We start from the raw sequence: 27453 nt of genomic DNA, 5'->3' as shown, positions 1-27453 counted from the left end.
ATTATGTTGCAGTGTACTGTTTAATTTAAATTGCTAAATAATAAGAGTGAACATTTCATTACATAATTTGAGAGAAGGTGTGTATAAGAAATATAGATCAAAAACTCTTTTGGGAAGGAAAAAAATCATTTGCATTATACTTGTTACTTTCTGGTATATTTTAGCATGGTTGCAGTAACACAAGATGCATATAAAATTGTTTATTAATGATATATAACGTGTTATTTATTTTTGAAATCTGAATAAAGTCAGGGGTAATAATACAGCTAATATACTTTGTACATGGGGAAAAAAACACAAAACAAAACTACCATTTAGCCAATGTTTCAAGACCGTTACAAAATCAAGCTGCATAGGGTTTTTTTTTAATGCTTTGGCATACATTTCTGAAAATGTGTGAAAAAAAATCTGTATTTAGTAATTGGAAATGCACCTTTACAGTTTCTTTTAATTATGAATCAGTTTCAAGTGTCCCAGTTATACTGCCCTCTATGTCTGGTGTGTGTTAGTTCATCGTGATTGTCTCCTACTTAATACTTCAGCATTTAAGCACAACTCGGTGTCATACACAATTACGCTCCTCTGTGTCCACTCCCTGTTTTACGGGAGAGTCCTCAATTGTACAGTCACTCTTAGAGAGGTCATATACTACTCCTCCTGTTTTTGAGAACTTTCAGTCCAGCAGCAGGTAAGGCGGCGAACGGGTCTCTTTAAGTGGTGGGAGATTATCCATGTCTGTCCCGCTGGTCGACTGCACTCATCGCTTCTTTCAGCATGATTTTGGTGAGTATGGAGAATTACGGTACATGTTTAGTTGTTTGGTTGCTTCTTTTTAATGACTAGTGTTTTGGAGGGTTCGGTTGTTACGTGTATAGAAGATAGACGTATCAAAAAGGTAAAGCAGTAAGTCACTTCTGTCCGAAGACCCTTTGAGTGTAGGGTTAACTCTTATGAGCTGTATTAGTTTGATACAGAGGAGGGTGTGTGTATATGTATTGCTGGGGGTGACTGCTGGCAGACCCTGAGTGTCCTGGAATGTGCCATGGCTTGTTCTGGGGTGGGACTCCATGACCTCAGGCAATGGGATGGGTGGGTGCGACTTCATTCGCACACACAGGGGAGAAAGAAGGACGGTTAACTCTCATTATTTTCGCACACGCGCTCACCCAAAGTACACGTGCAACACCCCTGCAAACAACTTACAAATACTGGACGGTTTTACTAACGATATCCTTGTGAACTCCACTGTTTTGTTCATGTCATGAGTGATGGTGGCCACTGTGGCATGATAACAACCTTTTACTGTATTCCCCAGAGAGGAGCAGAGGAGAACAGCATGGGGGAATGCTGTTTCTTTAAGAGAGAGGGAGAGCGAGAGAGAGAGAGAAAGGGAGGGACCTTTTTGCCCTCCAGAAACCAGGAAGGGAATTGAGTTGATCTGCTGGTGCTTGGTTAGCGCATACAGAGCTTTGAACAGCAGGGACAGCTAAGAGAGAGAGAGAGCGCTCCACAGAGGAGGAGAGAAGAGGAGGGAAGAGCTAACCCATAACAAGCACCGCCACGGCCATCGCAGGTGAGCTTGTTTCCCCCTGCTTGTCCCCTGTGTCGTCTGCCCAGGGCCTATCGACTGAAGGGAGCAAGGCTGAGGAGGAAGGAATGAGGGAGGGGGACAGAGAGGAGAGAGAGAGAGAGAGAGAGTATGTGTGTGGGGGGTAGGAGGGGGCTCTAGTGCCAGTGAGGAATTATTCCTCGTTTCCTTTGGTCTTCCAAGTAACTGATTTGGTAAACCTTCGGTTCACTGGCATTGCTTTAATAAACTTTTTTTTTCGGTTCTTACTGTTGTTAACTTTTTTTTGTTGTTGTTGTTTTGGAGGCAGCCCTTAAGGGGTGTGTTTGCCGGAGGTTAGACAAGAGGAGAACGTAGTAGGAAGGAACCAAAAATAATTCCATAGGACAAGGTACAGTGCTGCGCACTGGGGTCCGTTTTTTTTTTTGTTCGTTTTTTTTAAACCTTTGCTATCATTCATTAAGAAACAGGACTCTAATAACTTGTGCATGCACCTTTGGCTTTTTTTCTTTCTGTCTCCAATTGCATTTGCACTGGTTACTGCTATGATGGAATATTTTAGGTCAACAAAAGTCTCATTTGGGTCAAGAATGCTGAATATGTCAGCTGATGTAAGGTGACAATATATTTTTATTGTATTGAAGTTGTTTGGATTCCTTTGTCTTTTCTTATATGTCCAGAACTTGGCACTGCTTGTTGGCTGGTCTGTACTTTTAATACCTGGCATCCTGCTAGCAACACACGGTAGTGTATAATTCAGTTCTGAATGCTTACGTTGAAGCAGGCTCTTAGATGTGGGGGTGGCAAAAGCAAACAGTTTGGGACTTGTAGTTCTTAGCAGTGGCCTAGAAGCAGGTGAAGTCATGCTTAAGGACTGCACTTCCCAGAGTGCCTTGCCCTTGGCCATACAGGAAAGGGAACAGCCGGTAGCCTATCCTAGCGGGGAGGTGTGGTGATTGAGGAGCAGACAAACCAATCGCAGAGAGGGAAGTGAAGCCAGAGCAGTGGGCTGAAAATAGAGTGGGGGAGTTAGTAGGTGTCTGCCTGTGTGGGATCAGGCAAGGGCTTGCCTGTGTAACTAGGGCCACTCGGAAGTTTCCTGTCTGCAGTTGCTCAAGACCAGAGCCCTGCCCAGGCACAGAGGCAGGCAGGCAGAAGGAGACTGAGCTGACCCACAGGGAAACAAAATTCTGGCCGGCCGGTAAGAGCTCCAAATGCACTCTCACTCTCTCTGGTGTCTGAGACGGGAAAGGCAAGCTAGAAGAGAAATAATGGAATCTTAAAAGGGGAAAGAGAGGGACTTGGCTTGATTAAGTTCAGAGCGCTTGACCCACTTGCAGATGGCATAGAGATGGAAAAGCGAGGCCTGCTGTATTAAGGTATGACTTGGTGAGCTTCTGTGTAATGAGTTTCACTTTCCAAGTACTTTCTTAACTGAACTCTGTCTTTGTTGTGAGTCTTATTTTAACGCGATCTGACTGTTATAAACCGGCATTTAATAAACAAATTTATATTCAAGCAGATTCGTTCGTCACAAAAAAGCTGGGTTTACCACTGTTGGTGAAATGGTTTCAAATAAAGTGAAATTCACATCAAAGACATCCTGCTCATTGAGATCTCTAAGAACCTTGGACTTGGAAAGTTTTTCCTCTTCTCTTGGCAGATTCCTTGTAGGCTTCTCGGCCCCCTCATTCTTTTTATAGCTGTGCCATAATGCACATCAACATCACCTCCCTTGGTAAGGGTCTTTAACAGGGTCTCGTGACTTGTCAAATAAGAAGACTACATGTTTGTCCTGGATTCAGAGGCGTTGCAGGAAGCTGCAGTCTCTTTCGCTCTCCCTTTTTTATTCAAAGATGTATGCAGATCATTTCCAACACATACTTGCTCGACTCGTTTTCACTAGTGCGGGTACAGGGAGGACGCAAGGGGTATTTTTATTCACAGATGACGCCCAGTGTCTGAATAATGCACAGACAAGGCTCCTTGTCTCACTGGGGTGAGGCCGATCTTTATTGTCTTTTGCTTGTTTGAGTGGCAAAGAGATTCTTACCCACCATAAACCAGTTAACCCTGTACGTAGTTAAATTACCTGACAGGGTCGTTTCAGGTCAGCATTTATGACAGCTAAGGTATATGTGAACTTCATTCTGATACACATCATGCAGTGTTTTCTCTTGATGTGTTGTCTTATTTCAAAGTATGTGGTTTGCTATATCTACAAGATTTGTGCATTTTTATAACTAAATATTTTTGACTAAATATTAGTTTTGTTTGCATTTGCGTCAATGTTTTATTTGCTAGTTATCTGGTGTAAACATTTATAAGCACTTGCATGTATAAGCTAGCTTTTGAATGTTTATGAAATATGCATTTATTATTTGAACTTTCACAATCCTTTTGAAAAGTTATGCAAAATTGTGGTCTGTTGTGAAGACATATAAAGCATCTGTTTTTGTGTGCTTGTGCAGTGCAGGACTGAAGGGTGAAGGCAGTAGAAGTTACCAGCTACTGTTTGTACTATTCTAATGCTAAAGGAATCGTTTGTGAAACATTTTTGAATTTATCAAATTAAAGACTGATGCTGGGAGATGGGCTGCTGCAAGCTAGCATCACTATCTGTAATCAGAGAGCTCATCTCATTATTCTCTCATTGCACTCTTTAAAGGGCCTTCTTCTACTTGTTCTTATCTGCTTGAGAGTCTGTCGACATGATGACTGAGGCCTTCTTCTTGGTTTCCTTGACAGTAATGTGGAATCCAATTGCTGTAAGTTTATGCTCTCGCCCCCATTCGCTATTGTGGAGCTCGACCTCCAGCAGGTGGAGGAGTCCTTGACATACTTACCTTAGTGCGATTGTTCAGAGATATGCTGGGAGGTAGAGCTGAAAAAGAAAATCCTGGGTGGGTTGTCATGTCTTTTTGCCTCCTCAGCAGAGGCAGAAGAGGGAAGTGGAAGCTGTGGTGGACTGGTGGTGGAGTGTGCAGTGCAGTGTCTGGGAGAGCTGGTCATCTGATAACAGAGCGGGTTCTGTTACACCATCACCAGAGTCACGCAGGAAGTCTTCTTCCGCCCAACCGGTCAGGCTGCCGCAGCAGCAGAAGAGCTCTAGACATGGACTGTGGCCTGAGCACAAGGGCACTGGAAGGGCTGGAGTAGCGCCGTCGCCATTACTCAATTTTGTTTCTGTTTCGTGTGTTGGTTTTCTTGCTCTTTCCTTATTTCCTGGCCCAGCCACAGTTTGTCCGAAAGGCTCCTAAGTTGTGGGCAGCTCAAAGACAGATGCAGGGAGTTAGGCCTGGAAAAGTTTGGTCAAACTATGAGGGGGCGTCGTGGCATTTTCACACGTGGGCTTCATTCTAACATGGAACTCTAACAAAGCTGCTGCTAGTCTTGAAAGATTGTAAGCACATTGTTGCTTTTTAAGTTTCTTGCCTTATCTGCTCTACTATTTGCTGTATGCTCTTTTCCTATCTGATCTACTTCTGCAGCTAAGACCTTTAATTTCTCACCATAAATAGTTTCCTTGTACTATTGATGTAATTTTATGCCTACAGAAGGTTCCAGTAACTTAAGTGAAATAAAGAACTGCGCTAGTGTGCACTTGTTTCTAGCAGCCTCACCCAATACCTTTTGGGGGGGCATTGTGAATACAAGTCTGGATTTTTGGCAGCCTACTGACATATCTACTGAAACGGCCCAGCACTACAACTCCAGTTTTATCAGTTGTTCGCCCACTTCCTGCTTGCACGTTTTTGCGACCAATCATGCTTCCCTAACCAGTGCTGGCAGGAGTGACTCATTTGCAGGACCTTGCTCAAAATCCTGTTCTTCTTGGAACCAGTCAGCCCCTCTCCATACTGTTTACGATTATCCGGTAATATCCTCTCTGCCTTGACCTTGAACCCTTTCAACCTAGTGTAGTGACTCCACTCCCCTCCCTCATGAGGCAGGAGGAGCTAATCGCACAAACACACACACACTTGTGCATGCATACTGAGTGGACATGCATGTCAGAGGGATGCTCTGTGTACACGTCACATGTTTGTCATTAGGCCTCTCAAAAGATACTTTCAAAGGATTCCTAAGCTCTCTTGAAATACACAGGGAAAGGTGTGACTGACGAAGAAAGAAAGTTATTAGAAAGACACCAACGTTTTCCGTAAAACCCTGCAGCTTGTTTTGGTTTATGTCATAAGTCAGTGTGTGTGCCTGGAATGTGTGGCATGTGCTTGCCTAAGTTGTTTCATTCTGAGGTGTCAGTTTTCGGTTCATATAATGAGCAAGTAAATTTACTGTTTGATGTCTTTTGCTGGATTAGTGTTGATTTAGAGTTGGTTGAGAGGAGAAGAAGCTGCATTCTAAGAACTTAATCACCAAACACATTAATACCCTTGATACAATTTGATTGACAGTAGTTACCTCATGATTCTTGTAAAACGATTTTACTGTGTTGGCGGTGTTACCTCTAACTGATTACACAATTCTGAACTAGTTATACTGTAACCTTACTTACCAATAGGTAATGTGCTAGTTGATCTTCTAAACTCATTTAGTTGATAAATTAAAACAATTCAAATACTTAAGACACTTTGACAGTCTCTGAAATCTATTTTCAATAGCCTTACTTTACATTGGCTGGGAGGGGCTGTTAGGGGAAGGTGGGGGCTGGGGTGGGATGAGTATTTGCAGTAACTTGTGGTTTGACTTGCAAAGTAGTTGAGGCCTGTGCGTGCGGCCATCAGAAGAGGTCTGAAATGAGACGTTGGGGCCGTTGCACGGCCCCTGTCACCCATAGCCATGAATAAGTGATGAAGAATGTTGGGAGCCCTGAGAAGGTGTCAGGATCAGGTTTGTTTGCACTGTTTCCTCTTTCTTTCAGCTTTGCCCTGGGTTTATTCAGGGACAGAGATGGTGCTTAACTGGTGCCTTGCTATCACCCACAAGCTGAAGTGCAGAGAGATGACATTTGGTTTTAAGTGTCTCTTCTAAGAAACTCCTTTATGATAGCAAATCTATTTGCTCCTTTTCTCCGAAATTCATGGTTTTTTTTTTTTTTTTTTTTTTTTCAGGGGGGTGGGTGTTCAAAATAAAAGTGAAAAAAATTCTTGATTTATGGGGAAACATACCTTAAAACACTTGTTGTCTAACCCAACCTCCAACCTGGTTTCTACCTTAACTTATTCAAATTCTCTGCAATAAAACAATGAGATAGAATGCACCTGTTAGTCAAGCAGATGGGGTGGGGGGTTATCAGAGGGGTTATCAGAGAAAACAAATTAACAGAAAACCAAAGAGCTTGCCCTACAGGTGCCCATCACTTAGCTCAAAGGTGAAGGGAAAGACAGAACGAGAAGGGCTTAAGCCATTGGCTTATGGGCATTACCATCTAACTTAAACAAGTCAAGACATGGTCCAGTGGGGGACTATTATTGGAATGGCTTCTTTCAAGTGTGCTATATAGAATTGTGTAGTGCATATGTGCCCTAGATTATGGTATTTTCATCATATTCTGACACTGAACTCTTTAAGTCAAATGGCATGAAAAAAAAACGACACACGAAAGGTGAGCCTGAATGTCATCCACAGTAATAATGGACACACGACTAGTTGTGGGGGTTGGATTTGCTGCTTGGTTTTAGCTTCCCACTACCTCTGAATTGCTACACCAATGGTGAACTGACTTGGTGCCAGCTCTCAAGGTGTGGAGGAAGGCAGCTTTGTGTAAGCGTGAGATAGAGCAAGCAGCCAGGTCGAGCAGGTCTTGCATACATACCAAGGGGCTTGATCTGAAGGAATGTCATTTGAATGCATTGCTCTTATTGAGTATAATCCCCCTGTGGCCTCACCCCCTGCTGGGTCACTCTGGCAGATGGAGGGGCGGGGGGTAGTTAGGCTGTTTGGTGTTCACGCGTAAGCGTGTGTTTGCCAATGGACAAATCAAGGAGGGTTGCCTTTCAGAGCCCCCCTCCCTCTACCCTCGCCTGTACTGCGGTCGATCATTTTAATCTCCCCCCACACGTGATCAAGGGGACAGGCCTTTCCTGAAACTTGGCACACAGTGCAGGGTGGGGTAACCGGCTCAGACCGGATTGACAACCTCCCTATTTAATACTGTTCCCTTGCAGCCCTGCGTGTGTCCTCCTACTCTTCCTCCTCCTCCTCTAGTGGATTTTTTTTTCCACTCCAGGCCTTTAGCCGGCAACCCCCTGCCCCCACCCCCTTCCCCAGAAGCCAACTGACACGCAATTCAGTGCACATGGTGCCCAGCCCTATTCTATGTGCTGTGCACTCCCCCACCCCAGCAAAGCTGCACAGTACAGATTCTCCTTTTCCACTGCCATCATGACAGCAGGCTTGCCACCCTCTGACATGCTGCTACATTTTAATTCAGTTAACACCCTGAACTGATTGCTGTAAACTAGAAGGCTGTTTAGAGTGCTTTTCAAGACAGATTAAAATCTTAACTGCCACAAGTTGAAGTCAAACAACATCTTTTTAGCAGCATCCCAGATGTTGTATATGACCTGTAGATTTAGATTGTTTTAAAGACAACTTCAAAACAAAAAATATAATAGATAAAGTTAGGTAAAGGTTTGTAATAGTGGAAAAAGTGTGTTGAGAGCTGAGGAGGTAAACTGATCTGTTCTATAATAGTGCATGGTGTTAAAAATGTCATTATAATAAGCATAGCTGATACCTTTTTTTCAGCTTACCAATTCCACTTTAAAATAAGTCTTTACAATCAGCACATTGTGTATTTATAGTCATGACTTGTTGTCAGAATATGCTTTTATAACTTGATGTTTCCATTTGAGGTTTGGATAATCTTTACAAGTGGTCTTTCATATAGTTGAAAACATTTAGCCACTGTCTATTAGCCTCTCTGCTTCATTTGCATATGGGGCTTGGCAATGCTTCCCTGGATGTTAATAGTACAAAGAGAATGTACAGCATAAACATGGTCATAACAATAAAGTATTAGTATATTATTAAGCAGCAGCATGAATTGAGCTCTTCAGGTTGTTCAGGTTCTTCATTTGTGAGGAAATTTTATATTGGTGAGATTGACTAGAATTGAAAAAAGGTTTTTTCTCCCTACTTTGTTTTTATGTAAAAAAATGTTGCCTCAATTCAGTAACATTTCTTTTAACCTATGCCACTTCATGATTAGTAACTCTTATTGTTCCTCAACATTCTTAGACAGGCAGACGGACAGACGGCAGGACGGACGGACGGGTGGCGGCTGCGATTGGCGGCTCGGCGGCAGGCTGGTGGAAAATGTCGTCGGGAGCAGGTGGGCGGGGAAGACGTGATGCAAGGGCCTGTGGAGGTGCAGGTGAGGTAGAAGAAGGACCAGTGGGCATCCCATTCCCTGAGCACAGTGCCGACCTGCTGGGCAGTCTCAACCGGCAACGGTTGAGTGGGTTGCTGTGTGATGTGCTACTAGTGGCTCAAGAGAGAGAATTCCCTGCCCACCGCTCCGTGTTGGCTTCCTGCAGCACCTACTTCCACAAGCTTTTCACCTCGGGCCTGGCTGCTGACCGTCAGAAAGTCTATGCGCTGGACTTTGTGCGGCCTGAGGCGCTGGCCGCACTCTTAGACTTTGCTTACACGGCCACACTCACAGTCAGCCGCAACAGTGTGGTTGACATCTTAAGCGCCGCCCGTGTGCTGGAGATCTCACCCGTCCAAGACGTCTGCACACACCTGCTGGACACCAAAGTGCTCTCCCCGCCGGTGAGTAACGTGTTTTTTTTTGGGGGGGGGGTTTGCAAGTTGACCGGTGAATGTGTTGCAATTACATTATGACGTAGTCCCATTTTTTTTTTTTTGCAGGCGGGCAGTGAGCAAGAAGAAGACCAGGAAGAGGAAGAGCGAGGTAAGAATGGAAAAGAGCAGGGCATCCGGCTGCGTGCCCGTGAGTACTTGGAGTTCTTCCAGAGGGGGGCGCATTGGGGTAGCAGCTGCAGCACGCCAGAGCTCAGGGACCTGCACGCACACCTGCACTTTAGCCAACGCAATGGCGCTGACAGCAATGGCACGCCCAGCGGCCCTGCTGACTACTACTCCTCACTGGCCCAAGCCCTATCACAGCCGCCTCGTGACCCCGAAGATGAAAACATGGATGAGGAGGGTCAGGATGGACCTTCGGTTCTAGCTCGAGGGAAAAGTGCAGAGGCTATGATGTCCCTTTATGCTCCTACCCAGAATGGACATTACTACCTCCATCAGACAGAGCCCAAATCAGAGAGAGATGTGGTGGAGGGGACAGGTGAGCGGGAGCATGAACAAGGCCCAGCCAGTGCTTTGCTACAACAGATGATGGACTCCTTGGAGCGTAAAAGGGAACAGGCCACGGCAGGTGGTGGGGGTGAGGAGGATGGGCCAGAGGGTGAAGAGCAAGATGTGGAGTTTTACTTGAAGTACTTTAATAGTGCGCCGCATGAGGAAGCCACCAGTGCCCCCATGTCTCCAAGTTTGCTACCACTGTGGTCATTAAGGGGCAACGGAGGTGGAAACCAAGCGACTGGAGGGGGTAACAGCAGTGAGAGGAAGATGCGCTCTAAGGCCTTCCAGAAGTGCCCAATCTGCTCCAAGGTCATCCAAGGCGCAGGCAAGCTTCCACGCCACATCCGTACACACACAGGAGAAAAGCCCTACGAGTGCGCCATTTGCAAAGTGCGATTCACCAGGTAAGCCTTTTTTTGTCATTTCTTTTGTTTTTGTCTTTGGGAAAATTTTATTACGTACGCTTTTGCATCTTGTGTGCTATCAAATTTAAATGGTCAGGTATTCAGTACACTATAGAGAGCACAGTATGCCATAAAGTTGCATGACAAAGTCCTGGAATTTTAACAAGGGGGGTCCAATAAAAGTGGGTTGTGGTAGCACAGCCTGGTCTACTGTTATCAGGGATGAGGCTGTTATAAAACTCTCTATGCCGATATTGAAAGGGATTACAGCATGGTGGCCTATCTACGCCAGTGAGTCAGCTGAACTTGTGACCCTGGGTGTTACGTTGATTATTGCCCATGGCACACACACAGCCCCTCTTTCAGACAAATGGCTTTTGAAAAATACTGCGTGAATCTCTGTTAGCAAACTGCTAGCATGGCTTACCCTGCACTTAAGGGCATCACCTCTTCCATGAAACCATCACCTTAATGAATTAATCAGGAGACACGCATTGGAAATAGACACTGCGCCAAAAATATCCAGTACCCTATTTGCGTAGAGATGGATCTAAATTTGCCACCTAAATACGCCACCTATTGGGAAGGGGTACTGTAATCTTAATCCTGTTTGATCAGGGTTAAGAGTGCGTTTCACTCACACTGCAATAAATCAATTCTATCTTGTAAATAATTCATCTCTCTGTGCCCCACTCTGTTACATTGTGTGAATGTGTGCGAAAATACATTTTCTTACAGGAGTGTATGTATATACTTTCTGTATTTGGTGAATGTATGCGAAATTGAAGGAAAGATGAGAAATTTTGAGTGAAAGAATACATTCAAACATGTTTAAATACACAAGTAGGCGTCAACGTGTGCACAGGTCTGTGTTTACATACTCGGGTGTGTGTCTGTGCATGGACGCGTGTGAGTGCGAATGTGTTCGGTAAGCCTCCAGTATTCTGGATGGGTCAACCACCCTAGTTTGTTTAGTTGTACTCTGCCCTGGTCACAAGCTTAGGGGGAGGGACGGAGAAGGGTAAGCTGAGAGCAGAGTCTTACAACAGAGGACCTTGCATTTGACACCACACTATACGTAGCTCCCTTATTGGTGCAAAACAATATACTTTGACAGTATGCTGTCTCTTGCTGAAGAAAGCCTACTCTTTACTCATTCAGACCATTTTACTTTTAGGTGGTGTGTCAGAAGTCAGAAATGTATACAAACCGATGACAAGAAATGAACAAAAAAGTGTAGTTTTGTTAGATGAACATTTAAGAAATATAGAGTGCTAAATTTTATACAGTGTTAATGATACTTTGAAATGGTTGGAAAACAATTGAGGAGAGACATTAAAGGTTAAACCACATTCTTCTGAACCTGTTCCTCAACCCAGCACACCTTTTGATTTTCAATCTTGCATTGGTTTCTTCCCAGAAACTAAAAGCTCTCCTCAGCTGAACTCAGATGCCGCTTAAGATTTAAAATTTTGCTTGTAAAACAAGAGCAATTTTGCTCTTATAATATGTTCACCATTTTTAAATGCTCTTTTGGGAAACTTAAGGCCCACTATGACTCTGAACTGAACATTGAGCCCTTCAGTGCCTCATTGGCCTAAAAAGAAATTATGGTGATAAAGTTGTGAGCTTTATGGCTCTTTTCCTCATATAACCTTGGGTGCCTACAGCACAAAAGAATGATAAATAAACTTGACTTTACTCTTAAAAATAAAGATAAGGAGGTCACTCCTTTTGTGAATACATGTTGTCTTTGATGTGCAAGAACAGACAGTCATATGTATTCGCATCCTTCTATTTTTGTGTTTATATGTAGTTTGTATAATATATGTGTTCATGTTTGCCTTTGCTAATGATCTGTGTGGCCAACCTTACCGGTGTGTCTTGTAATTCAACATCAGACAGTAGTTAGTGACTCACTCAACTATCATAAGTGGTCTTTCCGGCACATCAAGTAATTTGGGAGTGGGCATTTTAAGGAATTATAAGTTTATTAAGTTAGCATGTATTCATGTGTCATGGTATTGTTTTGATAATTTTCTAACCTTGAATTGCTTTTGAGTCTGTCATTCTTAGTTAGACTGCCCTTAATTTTACAATACGTGAACTTACCTGTACTTAAAGTGTACTTACCTAAGAAAGTACTGGATAATATAAGGTAACTACATAGGCTAGGATTAGTGGGTTTAGAAGTATGTTCAGGCTTAGTACCCAGTTATTAACATTACTTAAACAAGTACATAGCACATGCAAAACAGGACTATAAAACAAAGGGCTACTGTTCATTTGTTTAATTCACATAAACCCATGGGTAACGGCTCATCAGAACTTTTTGTATGATCTGTTCCAGGCAGGACAAGCTAAAGGTTCACATGCGCAAGCATACGGGAGAGAAGCCTTACCTGTGTACACAGTGTGGTGCCGCCTTTGCCCACAACTACGACCTAAAGAATCACATGCGTGTGCACACAGGCTTGCGCCCCTACCAGTGCTCCAGCTGTTTTAAAACCTTTGTGCGCTCGGACCACCTCCACCGTCATCTCAAGAAAGATGGCTGCAACGGTATCCCTTCCCGTCGAGGCCGCAAGCCACGCATACGAGAGTCTGAGCTTCTGGAAGGTCCTATGGAGCTTCATGGACCAGAAGCAGACATCGAGAGAGGTCAGCGGCATCCAGATAGGGGCACCGGAACATCAGTCATGGAGGAAAATCACGGTAGTCAAACGCACAGTCCAGTTGCCGATGGGGAAGGTAGTGAAGATTTGACCTTGGGACAAAGGAACTCCGCAACAACATGAATCAAACTTCATCAGAGAGGGCTTTACTCAAAACAAGAGGAAGAATGAAACAGAAAAATAAGAAAAAACAAACAAAAAAAACCTTAAAACTTACATGGTCCTCTTTAAAAAACCAAATCAGGGTGTCACGCAAATCTAATCTTCTAGTTTCTTTTTCCTCCTTTTTTAGCTTCTGCATTCCGCATAGAGACTTAACCACCAAGTTACTGGTCTGTTGGAAGAGCGAAGAGCACTTCAAATCACTCACCCGTGCTGTCACCATCTTTCTGGGTCTTTTTGTTGGTGTTTTTTGTAACATAATGGCATAGCCATATGCGTACGAGAAAAAGCTACTATGCAGTTTAAACAAGTTCCTCATCTCTGGGTTGCATCTACAGGGCCTTGTCTTAAAAAGTAAGGTGTCAAACACCGGGCTGACTGCTGCTTCAACGGGTTAGCTATGAATGGTCTAAGATGTGATCAAGGCAACCAATAGATCTCTTTTTCTAATGCAATGAGCAACATGTACATACACTATAAAAAATATATTGTCTCAGATTGCAATATATGCAATATTCTGATGCAGCACCTTTTTTCTAAATGTTCCAGAAAGAATCGGACAGGGGTTTGATTTAAAGTGTTACTTTCTCTATAAAATATGTTTTTTGAGAGTTTATCCTTTCATGGTGTAACAGGTTACCGTTTTGAGTTGAATCTACAAGGGGAGATTTTGTTAATTTGTTTTCTGGCAATGAGAGGGTAAGACAAGGGATGAGGTCCTGTGTTTCTAAAGCACTACCTTCATCTGATCGCCACTGGGCACAATCAAGTTAAATCTTACCTCTCACAGACCTGCTTTTCCTTATTGGCAGTCTTACTTGCATTATATTCTCTCTTATTTTTGGGATTGTCTTAATATTTTGTCATTTGATTTTTCTTTTGACCTTCTGAGTTGACTATTTTGGGTACTTGACACTTTACATTTGTATACGTGTGTATATATTAGGTTGTAATCTTATGAGACCCTTTATAAGACATATATTGCAGATAGATAGGGTTACATCTTCCTTCAGCTTCACTCCAGGTTTCTCACTGCGTTAGGTTCGCAGGATGAAAATATGCTGTTTGATATTTTAGAGCATTTTAATTGAGAAACCCATTTTTTCCTAAGCTGCACTTAATGGAACCCAGAAGTTTTCGCCCAAAGTATGAATTGTGATAAATGTGCTTCATATTCTGCAGGAGAGTGAAACTGTAAGCAACTGATGAGTGAGGGCACCACTGTTAAACTAACGGCTGGTGAACAACTTAAGCAGGGAATCTTTTATTTGTTTGTTTCAGTGACCGAAGGAGAGCTAAAGAGCGAGCACCTTTTTATGCATTTGCACAGCTTTACTAAAGATATCCAACAGAGAGAGAAATATCTGTTTAAGGAGGCAGTTTGGGTTGGGGAGATACAAAGTGCTTATTCAAATTCTTTGCCCAAGGGACCACAGAAAAAAAGAAACTGAGTGATAAGATGAGCAATAAAGTAATGTCCAATTCCAAAAAAGCACACAGCTGTAGCCGAGTAAGAGGAAGGGTCCAGTTTTTAGTGTGCGAATTGTGAGCACCATTAATGAATGCAATGTATATAGATACAAAATGTGGGAGCAGTTATATCGCCTTTTTTACAATGCAAATGACTGGCCGAAGTTTTGAAAGAAAGTGTCCTGAAAACGGAGACCTTTATTTTAAAGTAATATGTGCTTCCTTGAGCTGGAGAGAGAGGGTGCAGCGACGTCCTATGGCCACATCAGAGCAGGATGACTCACTGAGAGGGGCCTGGAGCGTCAGCAAGGCACTTTGTGGGCACGTTGAGACAGGCTCTCCCCAAAATCCAGCAGAGTGGGTGCTTCGGTTAAGTTAGGACTCTCGTTTAAAAAAAGCATGTATGAGGACAAGACTTGACTAAGGCAGAGCCTTTTATAAACGATGAAGTGGCACATCTGAAAGAAAATTTTAAGCGCATGCATTCTAAAAGCAGTTTGTGATCCTTGCTAAATCTTTCAAGTGGATCTTGTATACAGTGGCTGTGGTTACAGCTATGGATGCACAGTTTTGTTTCAGGCTGAATGAGAGGATGTAATTTTGTGGCATTGTTCCTTCTGCAGTGCTGTATCGTTTATCGGCCTTTTGCACCTTAAAAAGAAAGAAGCAAGATTTGAATGCACTTTGTTACTGAGAGGGGCACTTTTTAGTCAAAAGAAACGGGTACTTTTAAACAAAAGAGCAAATGTGCTACGCAAAAAGGCCCATTCGAGTGGTAATACTTAGTTGGTTTTTTTTGTTTTTTTGTAATAATTATTTTGGCTTGTTCGTAAGTGTTCATTTTATTTAAGTCTTGACACCATGCTGCCAAAAAGTGCAGTCACTCAAGAGAAAGAAAAGGGTGAGGGATTTTGATCGATTTGATTTTGTTGTTGAAAGATTATTAGAGATATTCATATGTAATACACACACGAAAGCATAATGATTAATTGCACTTAAAGTTGATTCAAAAAGTTCTCTATTTTGTCTTAATACAAAAGAGAGTAAAGATGTGGAAGCATCTGCAGGGATTTATAATTATCTACAACTGCATACTCTTCCTATTTAGTTCCTGTCAGTGCATTGTGATATGTTGAGTTTTGCTGGTCAAGTGTAGTGTTCACTTTAAAATTGGTGTTAAAGGCCACACCCTAAGCATCACACTACTGTACGTTACGAAGAAAGATTTTGTGTGACTGGACGACACCGCAGAATTAATCCTTCTGGAAATTCCAGTGTGCGAGCTTGTGTTTTTCACACCCGAAAACGCTCAGTTAATAATACATCACATGCCTGCAAGGGTGTGTGGTAACACGCTGACCTATACCATCTCTCACTCATTGCCCGCGTTCATCCCATACGAAGTTCGCGGTTGCTTTTAGATTTGTTTCTGGGATGTATCTATGCCACGGCCCAAATTTATTCTCTGTCATTGTAGAAGCAGAAGTTGGAGTGGAATTGTTGTGGAAAAAGCCTACTTGAGTTCCCTTTCTGTCTATTGTTTATTTCTGTGATACTAAGTGTGAGAGTTTCAATTTTGCAATGCTTTCTTTTGTTTATTGTAAAATGTGTTGCTGCAGCTTGTTTGTTTTATAGCAAAGATAATGCTAGCTGTGTTTGTGGGGTTTTGGGTGAAATGGTGGTGGATAATAGGGAGGGTTAGGTGGGTGGGAGGGGAAGGGAGGTACAAAGCCTGATAGCACTGGAAATGGTGCTTTAGCTGAGAAAGAGTTTTTGCACTAAAAAGTCACTCATGTCCTTGTCCTTGGAGGAGGGGGACTGGAGAACCGGGCAAGGCCTTTGAGTTTCTGTGAACACAGAGTCTGTTTAATCTCCACTTGACTTCCCTATACTTACATCTGCAATTAACTCTTTGAAAACCAAAGTAGGGAAAGACTAGGATTACTTGAAGACTATTCTTGGCCATTAGAAGAAAGAGGTGAATCTTACATTTTCAACAGCAGCATAAACAAAACCAATTCCTAGATGAGTGTAGGTCAAGAGTCCAAAGCAACTCCAACAGAAATAAGCAGCTTGAGGAAAGGCACAGTATTCATGGAATGGCTTATTTCCAACGGTTAACAGGATCAAACCCTAAGCATCTGTGTCTGCGTAGATGTTCAGTGGAGTTATTAGAGGTCTTTTTGAGTTCGCAGAGACTCATTGGCTTGATCTGGAGGGGGGCATAAGCTTTGTTCAGTGGGTCCAAAAGGAGTCAGGGCAGAGTCTTGAAGCTTGACAAGTGGAGAAGGATTCTGGAGAGAATGTGCCTTAACTTAAAAGGAGATTGGGAGGATTCTTCAAAAGATGGCTTCCATTCCAGCTTCCCAAACGATTCTTGAGTACTTGTCGGTTGAAACTATGTTCTGTTGTGGACATTTCTAAGAACCAGAAGGTTAAATAAGATCTTTGTTAAGAGATTGTCTGATACACCTCAATTTGTAAATACAACTAGTTAAAATTTTCTCCTGGTAAAAAGTTGATTGCAGTGAGAAGATTCTCTCATCTTCCATTTAGCGCTGTTTATTGCTTCTGCCCCAATTGTGACTCCACTGACAGACACTACAGCAAGAAAGTGTCTCAAAAAACATTTCCATGACTTTAAAAGCACCATGTATGTAATATCCAAATATTAATCTATTTGTGTCTTTATTTGTTTAATTTATTGGACAGGATGTCAAAAAGCGTTAAAGATTACAATGATAGTGATAACTGTAATAATCATGGAAGATAATTTTATTACAATTTTAGATGTTATGGCTGGGTCGAAGCACAACTAGCTGAGGATGACATATTGCATGGCTAGATTCGCACAGTTGTTCTCACCTGATCCACTGCTGTTAGATGCCCAGTGGGCATGTTGCACAAGGAGCGGCTCATGGGCGGTGGGTACTAGTTTGCACAGACTGGGGAGGGTGGGTAGCATTTTTGTGCAGTTTGGGCAGGGGAACTATGTCTTATAAGGGGTTGTTTGGAGAGCCTTGTCAGGTATTGCTGTGCCATTCTGTGTACCTAAAGGAATTTATAGCCATCTACGTCTTTGACTGCCTCAGCTGGTTATGTTTCACTAATCAAGGAGTTGTTCTGGAGAGCAGATGTCAGAGGTTGTGGTGGGAGGCAGGGGGATTTTGGGATTATGGGCCATTGTCTATGCTTCTCAGGTTAAATAATCAAGGCAGTCCATGTCCATTTTCGTTGTTTGGTTTAAGCTCAAATTTTGCCTTCTGTGTAATCAAAGCTTTATTGTACTTAGAGTACACCAACCGAAAATATAATTATGAGTTTTGAAGAAGATATCAAAAAAGCCAACTACCCATGTGACCACAACACCCTCATTTTTGTTTTGCCTAATAACTGTACATTCTTTTCTAGTGTAGAATACAATGGCAAAATGTTGTTGTTTTTTTTACGTGTTCAACATTCTAGAATGGTGAGTGGTGTATTGTCTCAGAATGAGGCCAAGACAAAAATGAATTGTGGGATGGAGACATCAAGCCTGAGGTCTTCAAAAAGTCAAGGGTTCATTCCATAACTTCCTCTTAATAGCTGTTAGAACGAACAGATGCAGGTAAATGGAAAAGAGGTGGTTTCTTAAGTCTTAAATTACTTTCTTAAAGGTTTTTCACTTTTCCTCTACCTAGAATGTGCAGGGAAGAAAGTGTGTTGGGCTTCACAAAGCCATCAAGCTGATAGCAGTTCTGTGATTGTAACAAAAAAAGCACTTTGCGAAAGGCCATCCAGAATATTGTGTGCTGTCTCCTTTGATTATTACTGTTATTGTTATTGTTTTTCATCTTGTTAATGCAATTTTTTTGTTATCTCATTGTGGATGTAATGATTTATTTAAATGCAAAAACTACATGAAAAGAAAAGAAACTTGAACATGCGATATATTTGGGTTGAAGTCCATTTGAACTGCCGCCCCGTACCATACACATCTCTGGAAATACATGAAAAACAAGGAATGGCATATGTTCAAGTTGTCATACATGTTTTCTTTTGTCACACATGTTTTGCACCTTTAAACCTAAATCTCATTACAAAGGACTTTTACATTTGCTTAAAGGACATTTCTTCCTGGGTTTCCATTTGTTCTGCAATGTGCTTCATAGACAAATACAGAATTTATAAGAGAGTAGATCTAGATTATTGGTATTGTTAGGGCTTAATTATCCCAAACAATGTTCACTAAACAGCTGCAGATATGCAACTTGCAACCCTGTCCGAGACAGTCAGGTTTGGACCATTCTACAACTTTCCTGCATATGGACAATATATGATATCTCTAATTACTTTCCTACTATGTTGTTAGACAGTAAAATATATTTTCCATATTGTTTTTGCATAAAGTTTAAGAGTTTATGAGGGACTCGTTATATACTCTATTCAAAGCTCATCTCTTGTACGTTTCACATTTCTTGCATCAAATCCGTACGCTTAATTCATTATGTGGTTAATCAGCTGAACGTCCACAAGGTCTGCGCAGAAAACAGTAATTCATTTTCAGGCTCTGGGGACACTTTTCTTTTTTTTTTTTAACACGTATGTTGACTTTGGGGCGGCAGAAAACTCCCAGTGTCTCAGGCTTGGACAGCAGAAACCCTTTTCTTTTTGTTTTGTTAATTCAAGTCCTGTTCCTTTCCATTGTCTGTCAGTGTGTGTTGAAGCTATTGAGATGTACAGGAGAATTTGGGAGAATTTGCACTTTTGGCGATGAAAAGAATTTGTATTGTATATGAGACCACTAAATCTACATCGTCTAAATCAAACAATTCCATGTTGTTTTCCTTTTTCCTATTATTCTTTTTCTTTTTTTTTTTGTTTTGTTTTATTTTATTTTTACAAAATATATCCAAAATGTCTGACGTTTAAGAAATGAGACATTTCTATTAAAAACAGAATGTTTACGACCTCCCTGTCATTGTATGCTTTTTTTGTTTAATACAGGAGTAATGTGTCTATATCTATACTGTATACGATTAAGATGAAAAGAAAGCGGTTTCAACCTTTTTGGAAAAAACCACTTGACTAAGTTTGGAGTAGTTTCGGAGTGAACCAAATGATTTTTTTTTTTTTTTTTTGGTACAATTTGTCAGTTGAACACTGATCTTGAGCTTAATACTGACACCTATCAGTGTGGATGCAGCATTACACAAAAACTAAAGTTTTAGTTCAGCTGAGGCTGAATTTGCAAGCACATTTTGTTTTAGTCTTCAAATGAAAGCATCTGATAATAGGGAGGTTACACCGATAAAGTCAGCGCTATTTAGCTGGTCGTGTGATCTCTACTTGGCATCCCCCATTAGATAACTTACGCAGAGTAAAAAGCTTGCTCACATAAGCCTTTGTCGTTTGAAACATATTTTCCAGATGTATTGCTCATACGTTGTTTTCTATTTTTCTAATTTCGCCATTCTTTAAACTGGTAGCTGACTCGGTTGCTGCATAAGGCTAGTAAGGCTAGTCAAGAGAAGCTGGTAGCTAGTCAGCCGGCTAATAACCATTTCAGATTAGTTCTTCATAAGCTCAGACCAGATAAAAGCTACTATGCTCCAGATTACGGTTTGACTACCAGTTTTTAGTCTCCAACAGGATTTGTGCGAGTCATTTTAGCTTAATTTTATAGCATAATTTTAACTGCTTGCCTTTTCAGTTGGCTGGCAGTTAAAATTTTACAAAGCTATACTAAAGTTCAGAGAAGTCTACACAATAGTAAACCATACGCTAATGTACCGATAATAAACACTTCGCGCCAATTCTGAAAATAGGCAACATACATTCACGAAATCGCCAGATTAAGATACCCACGATTTGGCTTTATGGTGATCGCTAATAATCTTATAATGTTGATTCTAATTTGAAACAAACACTTACCTGTGATGTTATGTAGCACGTACTCAACGAGACAAACACTTTTCGCCATTATATCATTTCTTGAGTACCTCAGGCGAATGAACCGCGCTAAAAAATAAAAAATAAACAAAACAATCCAAATCTAATTCACTACACTGACCACAAGATGGCGCTACACCTTAACTGTTCCTCCAGCATTTCCTGTTCGATTACGGGGGTATATCCAAACTATCCGCATTGTTCTTTGTGTACAGTGAGCTACAATACGGTTTTTAAAAACAACTATAAATAATTCTTTGTATACTTTTTTTAAATATAGAAATTTGTATAAACCTGCTTTTAAACTGTGGCCATTCCTACAGACCATTCCTGTTATTCAGCACATTTCCATATAGCTTAATATTTTGGAACTAATTCTTTTTTTTATGTTGATTGTTAAATCATTTTACAGCTTCTGCAGTGCTTCGGATTCGATACGTTTGCCGTATCCCTGGGTGCTATGCACTAATTTCATCACTCGCTGAACATCAGAAGCAGGTGGTTTATTAAGAAATACTCCAGATTTGATGCTGATACCAGAATTGAATAACAGAATGTCAAAAAACCGAATGTGTGGAAAAGTGGTTTGTTCAGGAAAACATCAATACAAAATATATTTAAAATGTATTGCAGGTTGACCAGAATGAACAAGTCACATGTGGGTCTGAAATGAGTTGTACCAGACTTTATTAGGGCATCTGTGTAAAATATGTGAATCTACGTCCCCTACTCTGAGGTAAGGTGCTTATTTTGAGACTATGGGCAGTGTCCTCCTCCTTCTAATGTCCCAGACACGACAGAAACAGGATGAAAACAGAGAATTGAGGGGCGATTAATAATTAAGCAGAACAGAGCAGGCGACGGGGTTACATTGTTTTTCTCACTTAGGGGTGTTTTTTCTGTCCGAACAGATTGAGTTGGAAACAGGGTCACCGGGATCAAAGAAAACCCTGAAGCAGCCTGTTACATTTTTTTCTTAAAGATATCTGCAGGCCCACTCTGTATTCTCTCTCTCTCTCTCTTTTTGTTGCGGCGTGTGAGTCAGTGAGAGAGAGATTTCACGCTATGACAGGACTAGATAAAACCCCTGCAGATTTCCCAACAATGAACTCCAGGAGGTATATCTCAAAGAGAAAAATATGTCTTAATCGGTCTCATTGACAGCCTATTATTACTAAGAGTCAAATGACATTAAAATCACACTTGAATTGCTTGAAATACACCGTCACTCGGGAACACTTGCCACAACGCCGGTTATTTAAATAAAGAGAAAGGTAATAGTATCGCTCTAGTCTCTTTTCAAGTACGGATTTGTCGGTGTAACTATTCCATATGTCAATAATTTGGCGCTGCTCAAGACAACCCCCCCTTTCATATGTTGATTAGGGACCTTGACCTTTAACCCCTGAACCTTACATCCCGTATCGCGAGTGCCCCCCAACACAGAATGCTTTCAGGGCCGCTCCGGAGCCCCGAAGCCTCGCCTCTGGACTTCTCTCGGTCCCTGGAGACTGAGGAGCGAGGTACCTTTAAACCACTGCGGCAAAAATCCCCACCAAAACTCTGCAGTCATTAATATGCAAAAATGCAAATGAGTGGGTAATTAAGAGCTGGAGCTCTCTGGAGGCTCTTTGATTGCTAATGAATTCTAATCTGCAAAGAAGGGGGGGAGGGGAACCAGGAGAAAAGGATGAAAGAATCAGACAAAAAAAAAAAGAGGAAAATATTAAAAAGTCGCTCCTGTATGTAATCATATAATCCCTTATGGAAGCTATCTCACTTACTATCCGGGAGTCACACAACACAGCTAGCGTGTACCAGATGACCGCAACCAAACATTCTCTAGAAATGCTAACAATTTGGCCCGGGGTGAAAAATACGCCAGCGGATCCAAAACCCTGACATTCCAAAGGCCCTTTGAAAGACTTTCCGTACAATAAACGGGATGCTGTAGGGGCTACGCTGTACGTCCTCGTAACAGGCGTCTCGTTTTGCGGTGTATCGCGGCGAAGGTGAGCTCCCGAGAAAGACAGTGACAGAGAGAATGCCGGAGAGGTCAGGTAGCATGACTGTCTGCATGGCAGCACCAGCTGTGTTGTGGAGAGGAGATGTTATTTCATCACTTTTGCAAGCTGAAAACACCCCCCACTCACACTCCCTCGCTCTGTCTCGCTCACACAGGCGCACACAAACATGCTGTTATTGTTACTGAAGTAGTCCCACGACACCCACAATCTCCCACTTCACCCCTCCACCCTCCTCAACCATCTCCTCCTTCTTTCTTTCGCTCCTTGCTTCGCATTCTGCACCTCCTTGTTAGTGAACTTCGTTCAAAACGTGATAAGTATTTTTCGTTGAAAGGAATAATTGATATTCCGTGGCTGTTTGCACACTCTCGTGTCGCTCCAAAGCTGCGTGTTTGTGTATCGAAAGATCCGGGGCCTTTTACGCCGGTGTGTTTTCGTTTTAAAACAGCGCTCGAACGGATATCGAAAGCACCAGCGTAGCGTAAACAGCAGATGTATTTATGCAAGTTATGCATTTTGGTTTACACTAAACGTACTAGTGTAAACCTAGCCTAAATGAATCTGTCGGTTCGGTTCACAAAACCCGTCTGAATGATTTGTCCACGAATCAGAATTGATTTTCTTCACGTGCGAGGAAGACTTTCAGTGAATAATGGCTTAAGTTTTGGTTTCTCTCAGAAATGTGTCCTAGCGGCTCAAAATCTCTAGTCATTGTAATATGTTAAGCAAACACTTTAATAATTTCCATAATTTCTTTTTTTATGTAGCTACCACAGGATAATAAAAAAATAGTACTGATTTGGAACAACACGCGAGTAAATAGAGCTTTGTTTACATGCGTAACTGTTCTGTTGTTACTATAACAACATATGTTCGGAACGTTTCGAAGGAGCATCGCGTGGACGTGTATACAAACAGGATCGTGAAAGGGTTAATGAACTTATACTTCATCTCGCTCCGTGTCACGTTAACTTAGAGCTCGCGCGACCGCAGGTCTGTGTGGCGGGAAGCTGGAGGTCTTGGGGGTTTTGTAAACAGGAAGTCTACGCTACGCTCACTGTACCTGATGCGTGGGTGATAGAGCAGGGGCTGCCCGAGCAAAATGCGCAACGTCGGGATCCAAAAATGGCAGGTGTGTCGGAGATAGGGGAGCACGTGATATAATCTTACGAGACCCTTGAGGGATTGAGTGTGAAATGGTTTGAAAGACGTACAAATACCGAGGCAACCGCATTGCCCCATTTTCTGAGTTCTCCAAAGCGTTTTGATGTGCAGACGAAAAGCTGTCAAGAGCGTTGCTGGGTGATGTTTCGCACGAAGTATATTTAAAAGATGCTGTGTAAATAAATGAAAAGTTTATTTTGCATGAATTGGTATTTTTAACATTATTGTGACGTTATTTTATCGTAAATAACCCCACCCGCACTTTTATTAGCGTAATGCGAACTTACTATATTACAGCAATTATATAATTATTAGTGATCTAATAAATGTAATTATTATTGATGAGAAGAGATGTAACAAACAAACTTATTTTAAAAAAAAACTTACACATGGTATAACAATGGCTGTGTTTAACTGCCAAAATCTATATATATATATATATATATATATATATATATATATATATATATATATATATGTTACAAAAATATTAAATATTAAATATTAAAATATTAACACAATAATAAATAACAGTCCAAAATAGGCAAAATTAATTATACTAGTACGCAAGCTATGTATTTTTATCTTTGGATTTCTTTCTTTATTCATTTATTATGGCGCAGATTTTGTGCAGTGAAACTGTTTCAGACAAGCTCAGGTGTCTGGTCTTGTCTTATCTGCACAAGGCATTTGGTAAGCATTGGTATCGCTCCTAATCAACACGCTGGCTTGATGGTCCTTTTCCCAGGGTGCCGTGAAGGTGGGTGCCTTGATTTTAGTGCCCGTTGACTGGCCTCCAATCGAGCGAAGTCAGCGGGGGTCAGTTTACCATGTGCAGGGCAAGCAAAACAGATAGATACTTAGAGCCTCTCCTCCCCTTCGTCTCAGATAGTCCCAGAACACGGGCAAAGGGCCAAAGACATCAATCTGTGAAGCAGAGTTTCAGAAAAATATTTCCACGAGTCTACGCAAATCATTTTTAGAATCCGCGCGTTCACTGCCGCGTGACTCGAAATGAATCGAGATCCCTGTTTGAGAAAGAGAGAATTCAGCCGGCGATTGTCATAGAGATGTCACTGTTTGAATTGATGGGGGTTGGTGAGGCTTTGGGGTTATGGGGCTTGGCCTAGTTTCGTGTCTGATCACTACCGTATGCGCCAAAGATCTCGCCCTCCGCTGCAGGTAGTCAACGAGTGCAGCTCAGCGCACCCCAAACATCTGCGTGATACGGCAGCCACGGAGGAGTCTCTTTGAAGAGCTCAGATGGCTTTTAGTGATGTGAAAAGAGAGAAGTAAATCAGAGATTAGAGAGTTCGGGGAGGAGGATGAATGCACGAAAAGGTTAGGGGTTCATGGCGTGCAGTGCTGTAGAGCAAACGGAGATAAAAAGGTGGGTTCTGCGCTCGGATGACCTGGAAATGGAGAACTCTGGAGATGCACGCGGCGAGAAGCTTCGGGTTCAAACCAACCGATTGCAGGTGCTGCGTTCCGTGTAGTTTGGTTTCCCACCGATTGCACTCAGAGATATTTTTCAGTCATTTTATATCGAAAACAAACGGAGAAATACATTCCACCACTCTCATCACCACAATTCTTTTGCCCGCAGCTTTATTTCTGAGCTTTGTCGGTATTCTTATAACAAGTATCATTAGATTATCATCGCTGTATTGCATTCATTCTGTCCAAGTTGAAAACATAATTATATTTAACATTATAACATTAGAAATTAACAGCACTGAAAGCCACTGCAATCTTTATTATTCAAATAATAGAATTTTCTTTCACAATGAAGTTTATTACGGTATACGCAATATAGGAAACAACAAATATATTGACCATGGACCACGAAACCAGTTATATTCCAGTTTTTGGAAATTAATATTTATATTTAAGCTTTTCGTTGATTTATGTTTGCTAGGATAGGATAATATTTGGCCAAGATACAACTATTGAATAACTATTGAAAATCTGAAAAAAAAAACAATAATAATAAAAAAAAACCTTTTTCTAATTGAGCAAATTGCCTTTGTCCAAAAGCAGTTCTAGCAATAGATATTACTGAACAAAAACTATGTTTTTATATATTTACAATAGACAATTTGTCAGAATTTTTTTTTATTTTAATTTTTGTATTATTATTATTATTATTGCATAACAGTTTTGAGGATTGTGTAGGAATTTGCTCTTTCTGTTGATTTTAGGATCAAACTGGATGACCCAGATTTTTTACAAATATTCACAAATAAATAACAAAAAAAAAGACAATAAATACAAAAAATGTTTTGCTTAAATGCGCTTATTTTAGGAATACAAATGTTTTTTTTCTTTAATAAACCTCAATTCACAATTCACAACCTTCACAATTATTAGCATAAAGCAAACTTACATCAAAATAATACACTTTAATACAAAATCAAATTATTATTGAAAATAACTGAAAAAAACAACACACCTCAGAAATTTCATTTTGGGATCATTTGGAGTTTAAAAACAAAAAAGTGACGAATAAAAATGTAAGATATAATTAATAATGAAAAATGACTAATCATGAAATCATTTCGTAAACTCTTTTTATTTCTATTTTTATGCCGATCTCAGTTTGTATTTCCAAAAATGCATCCTGACACACGTGTGAAAGGTGCTTTACCTTTCTTTTTTTTTTTCTTCTTGTGGAAAACCATCTAAACTCCCCCAAACAAGTGCTTCTTGAACCATTCACGAACGCAAACAAAAAAGCACGCGAAAATAATACTTACGCTCTGTTAAACCAAATAAATACACGCTGCCACGAATAATTTCCATATACCAATTTAATGATAATTGCATGGTAATTTCATTGTATGCTTCAAATTGAGTAGTATAATATTATGCCAAGGAAATGTTACAATAGCAAAACAATAGTCTTTATTCAGACTTTCTACATAGATAAATATTTTATACGCTCACACAAATGTATGAATGATTAGCAGAAACGTGTGAAACATATGCTAATTTTACTTCTACATCTGGCGTTAATTACAGACAGAGGGCGGAGGATGGCTGGAAGGAGGATTCAACAGAGTCTCTTAGATAATGAATCCTACCATGCATGGAAACAAGATATTATACTAAACCATCATGGGTTTTTTGTGTAAATCTGTCACATTTCACAGCCGCTCTCTCTGCATTGTCCCCGCCGTTTGCTGTACATTACGACCCGCTTTCGACGACCAATCCGGCGGCCCTCAAAGTGCTATCTCAATCGAGAAATCTGCATATCTCTTTTTGTCTTAAAATCGCCTCTCCGAACAACAGCGCTTCTCCCTTCAAGATTTGTCTCCTTCTTTTGTCTGTTTTAACCCTCCTTTCTGCGCGACCCACTGCACGCTCTCCATGTCAGTCCCAGCTGTTACTACAAACTACTTGGAGATCTTACAAGCTCACTAATTTCGCTCTTGAAATCCCACTGTTCGCTCTGATCCACGATTTGACCTGTAGCAGTGGGCTCGTTTGTCTCCGCTCGAAAAAGCGGCTAAACTATGACATATAACCTATATAATGATATATAAATAAACGTATGCCCGATCAAACGTTGCGGTTATTGTGCGTGGCACTCTCTTTATGCCAGTAAAGGTATGTAACCCAGCTGTATTCCTTTGCCTTACAGCTCCATTGTCCACCGCATGGGACCCTTGGGGCTAATTATTGCAATTTACTGCGCTTTTTGTTATTCAATAGAGATCCATGATATTATTTACTAATTTGCTTGCTCCCTCATGCAG

The 27453-nt window shown here is 41.3% G+C and overlaps 2 protein-coding genes across 6 annotated transcripts in view; both read left to right on the top strand.

Annotated features, from left to right (window-relative positions):
* The window catches only part of LOC122327734 (CUGBP Elav-like family member 5), a 1183696-nt gene that overhangs the window by 815191 nt on the left and 341052 nt on the right, over window positions 1-27453 (top strand). The gene's annotated exons all lie outside the window — the stretch shown is intronic.
* On the top strand, window positions 1417-19519 carry zbtb7a (zinc finger and BTB domain containing 7a). 3 transcript variants are annotated; one of them, XM_043223282.1, is made up of 4 exons: window positions 1417-1573; window positions 8771-9307; window positions 9407-10263; window positions 12614-19519. In XM_043223282.1, the coding sequence occupies exons 2-4, from the start codon at window positions 8849-8851 to the stop codon at window positions 13059-13061; spliced, it is 1764 nt and encodes a 587-aa protein (XP_043079217.1). In that variant the 5' UTR covers window positions 1417-1573; window positions 8771-8848; the 3' UTR covers window positions 13062-19519. The 3 variants fall into 3 exon arrangements, with proteins under 3 accessions (XP_043079217.1, XP_043079218.1, XP_043079219.1); XM_043223283.1 differs by lacking the exon at window positions 1417-1573 and adding an exon at window positions 2435-2768; XM_043223284.1 differs by lacking the exon at window positions 1417-1573 and adding an exon at window positions 2797-2946.

The sequence above is a fragment of the Puntigrus tetrazona genome, chromosome 22 (genome assembly GCF_018831695.1).
Source record: "Puntigrus tetrazona isolate hp1 chromosome 22, ASM1883169v1, whole genome shotgun sequence".
Classification (NCBI taxonomy): domain Eukaryota; kingdom Metazoa; phylum Chordata; class Actinopteri; order Cypriniformes; family Cyprinidae; genus Puntigrus; species Puntigrus tetrazona.
The sequence above is the reverse complement of the archived record's forward strand: the minus strand, read 5'-3'. Positions and strand labels throughout refer to the sequence as shown.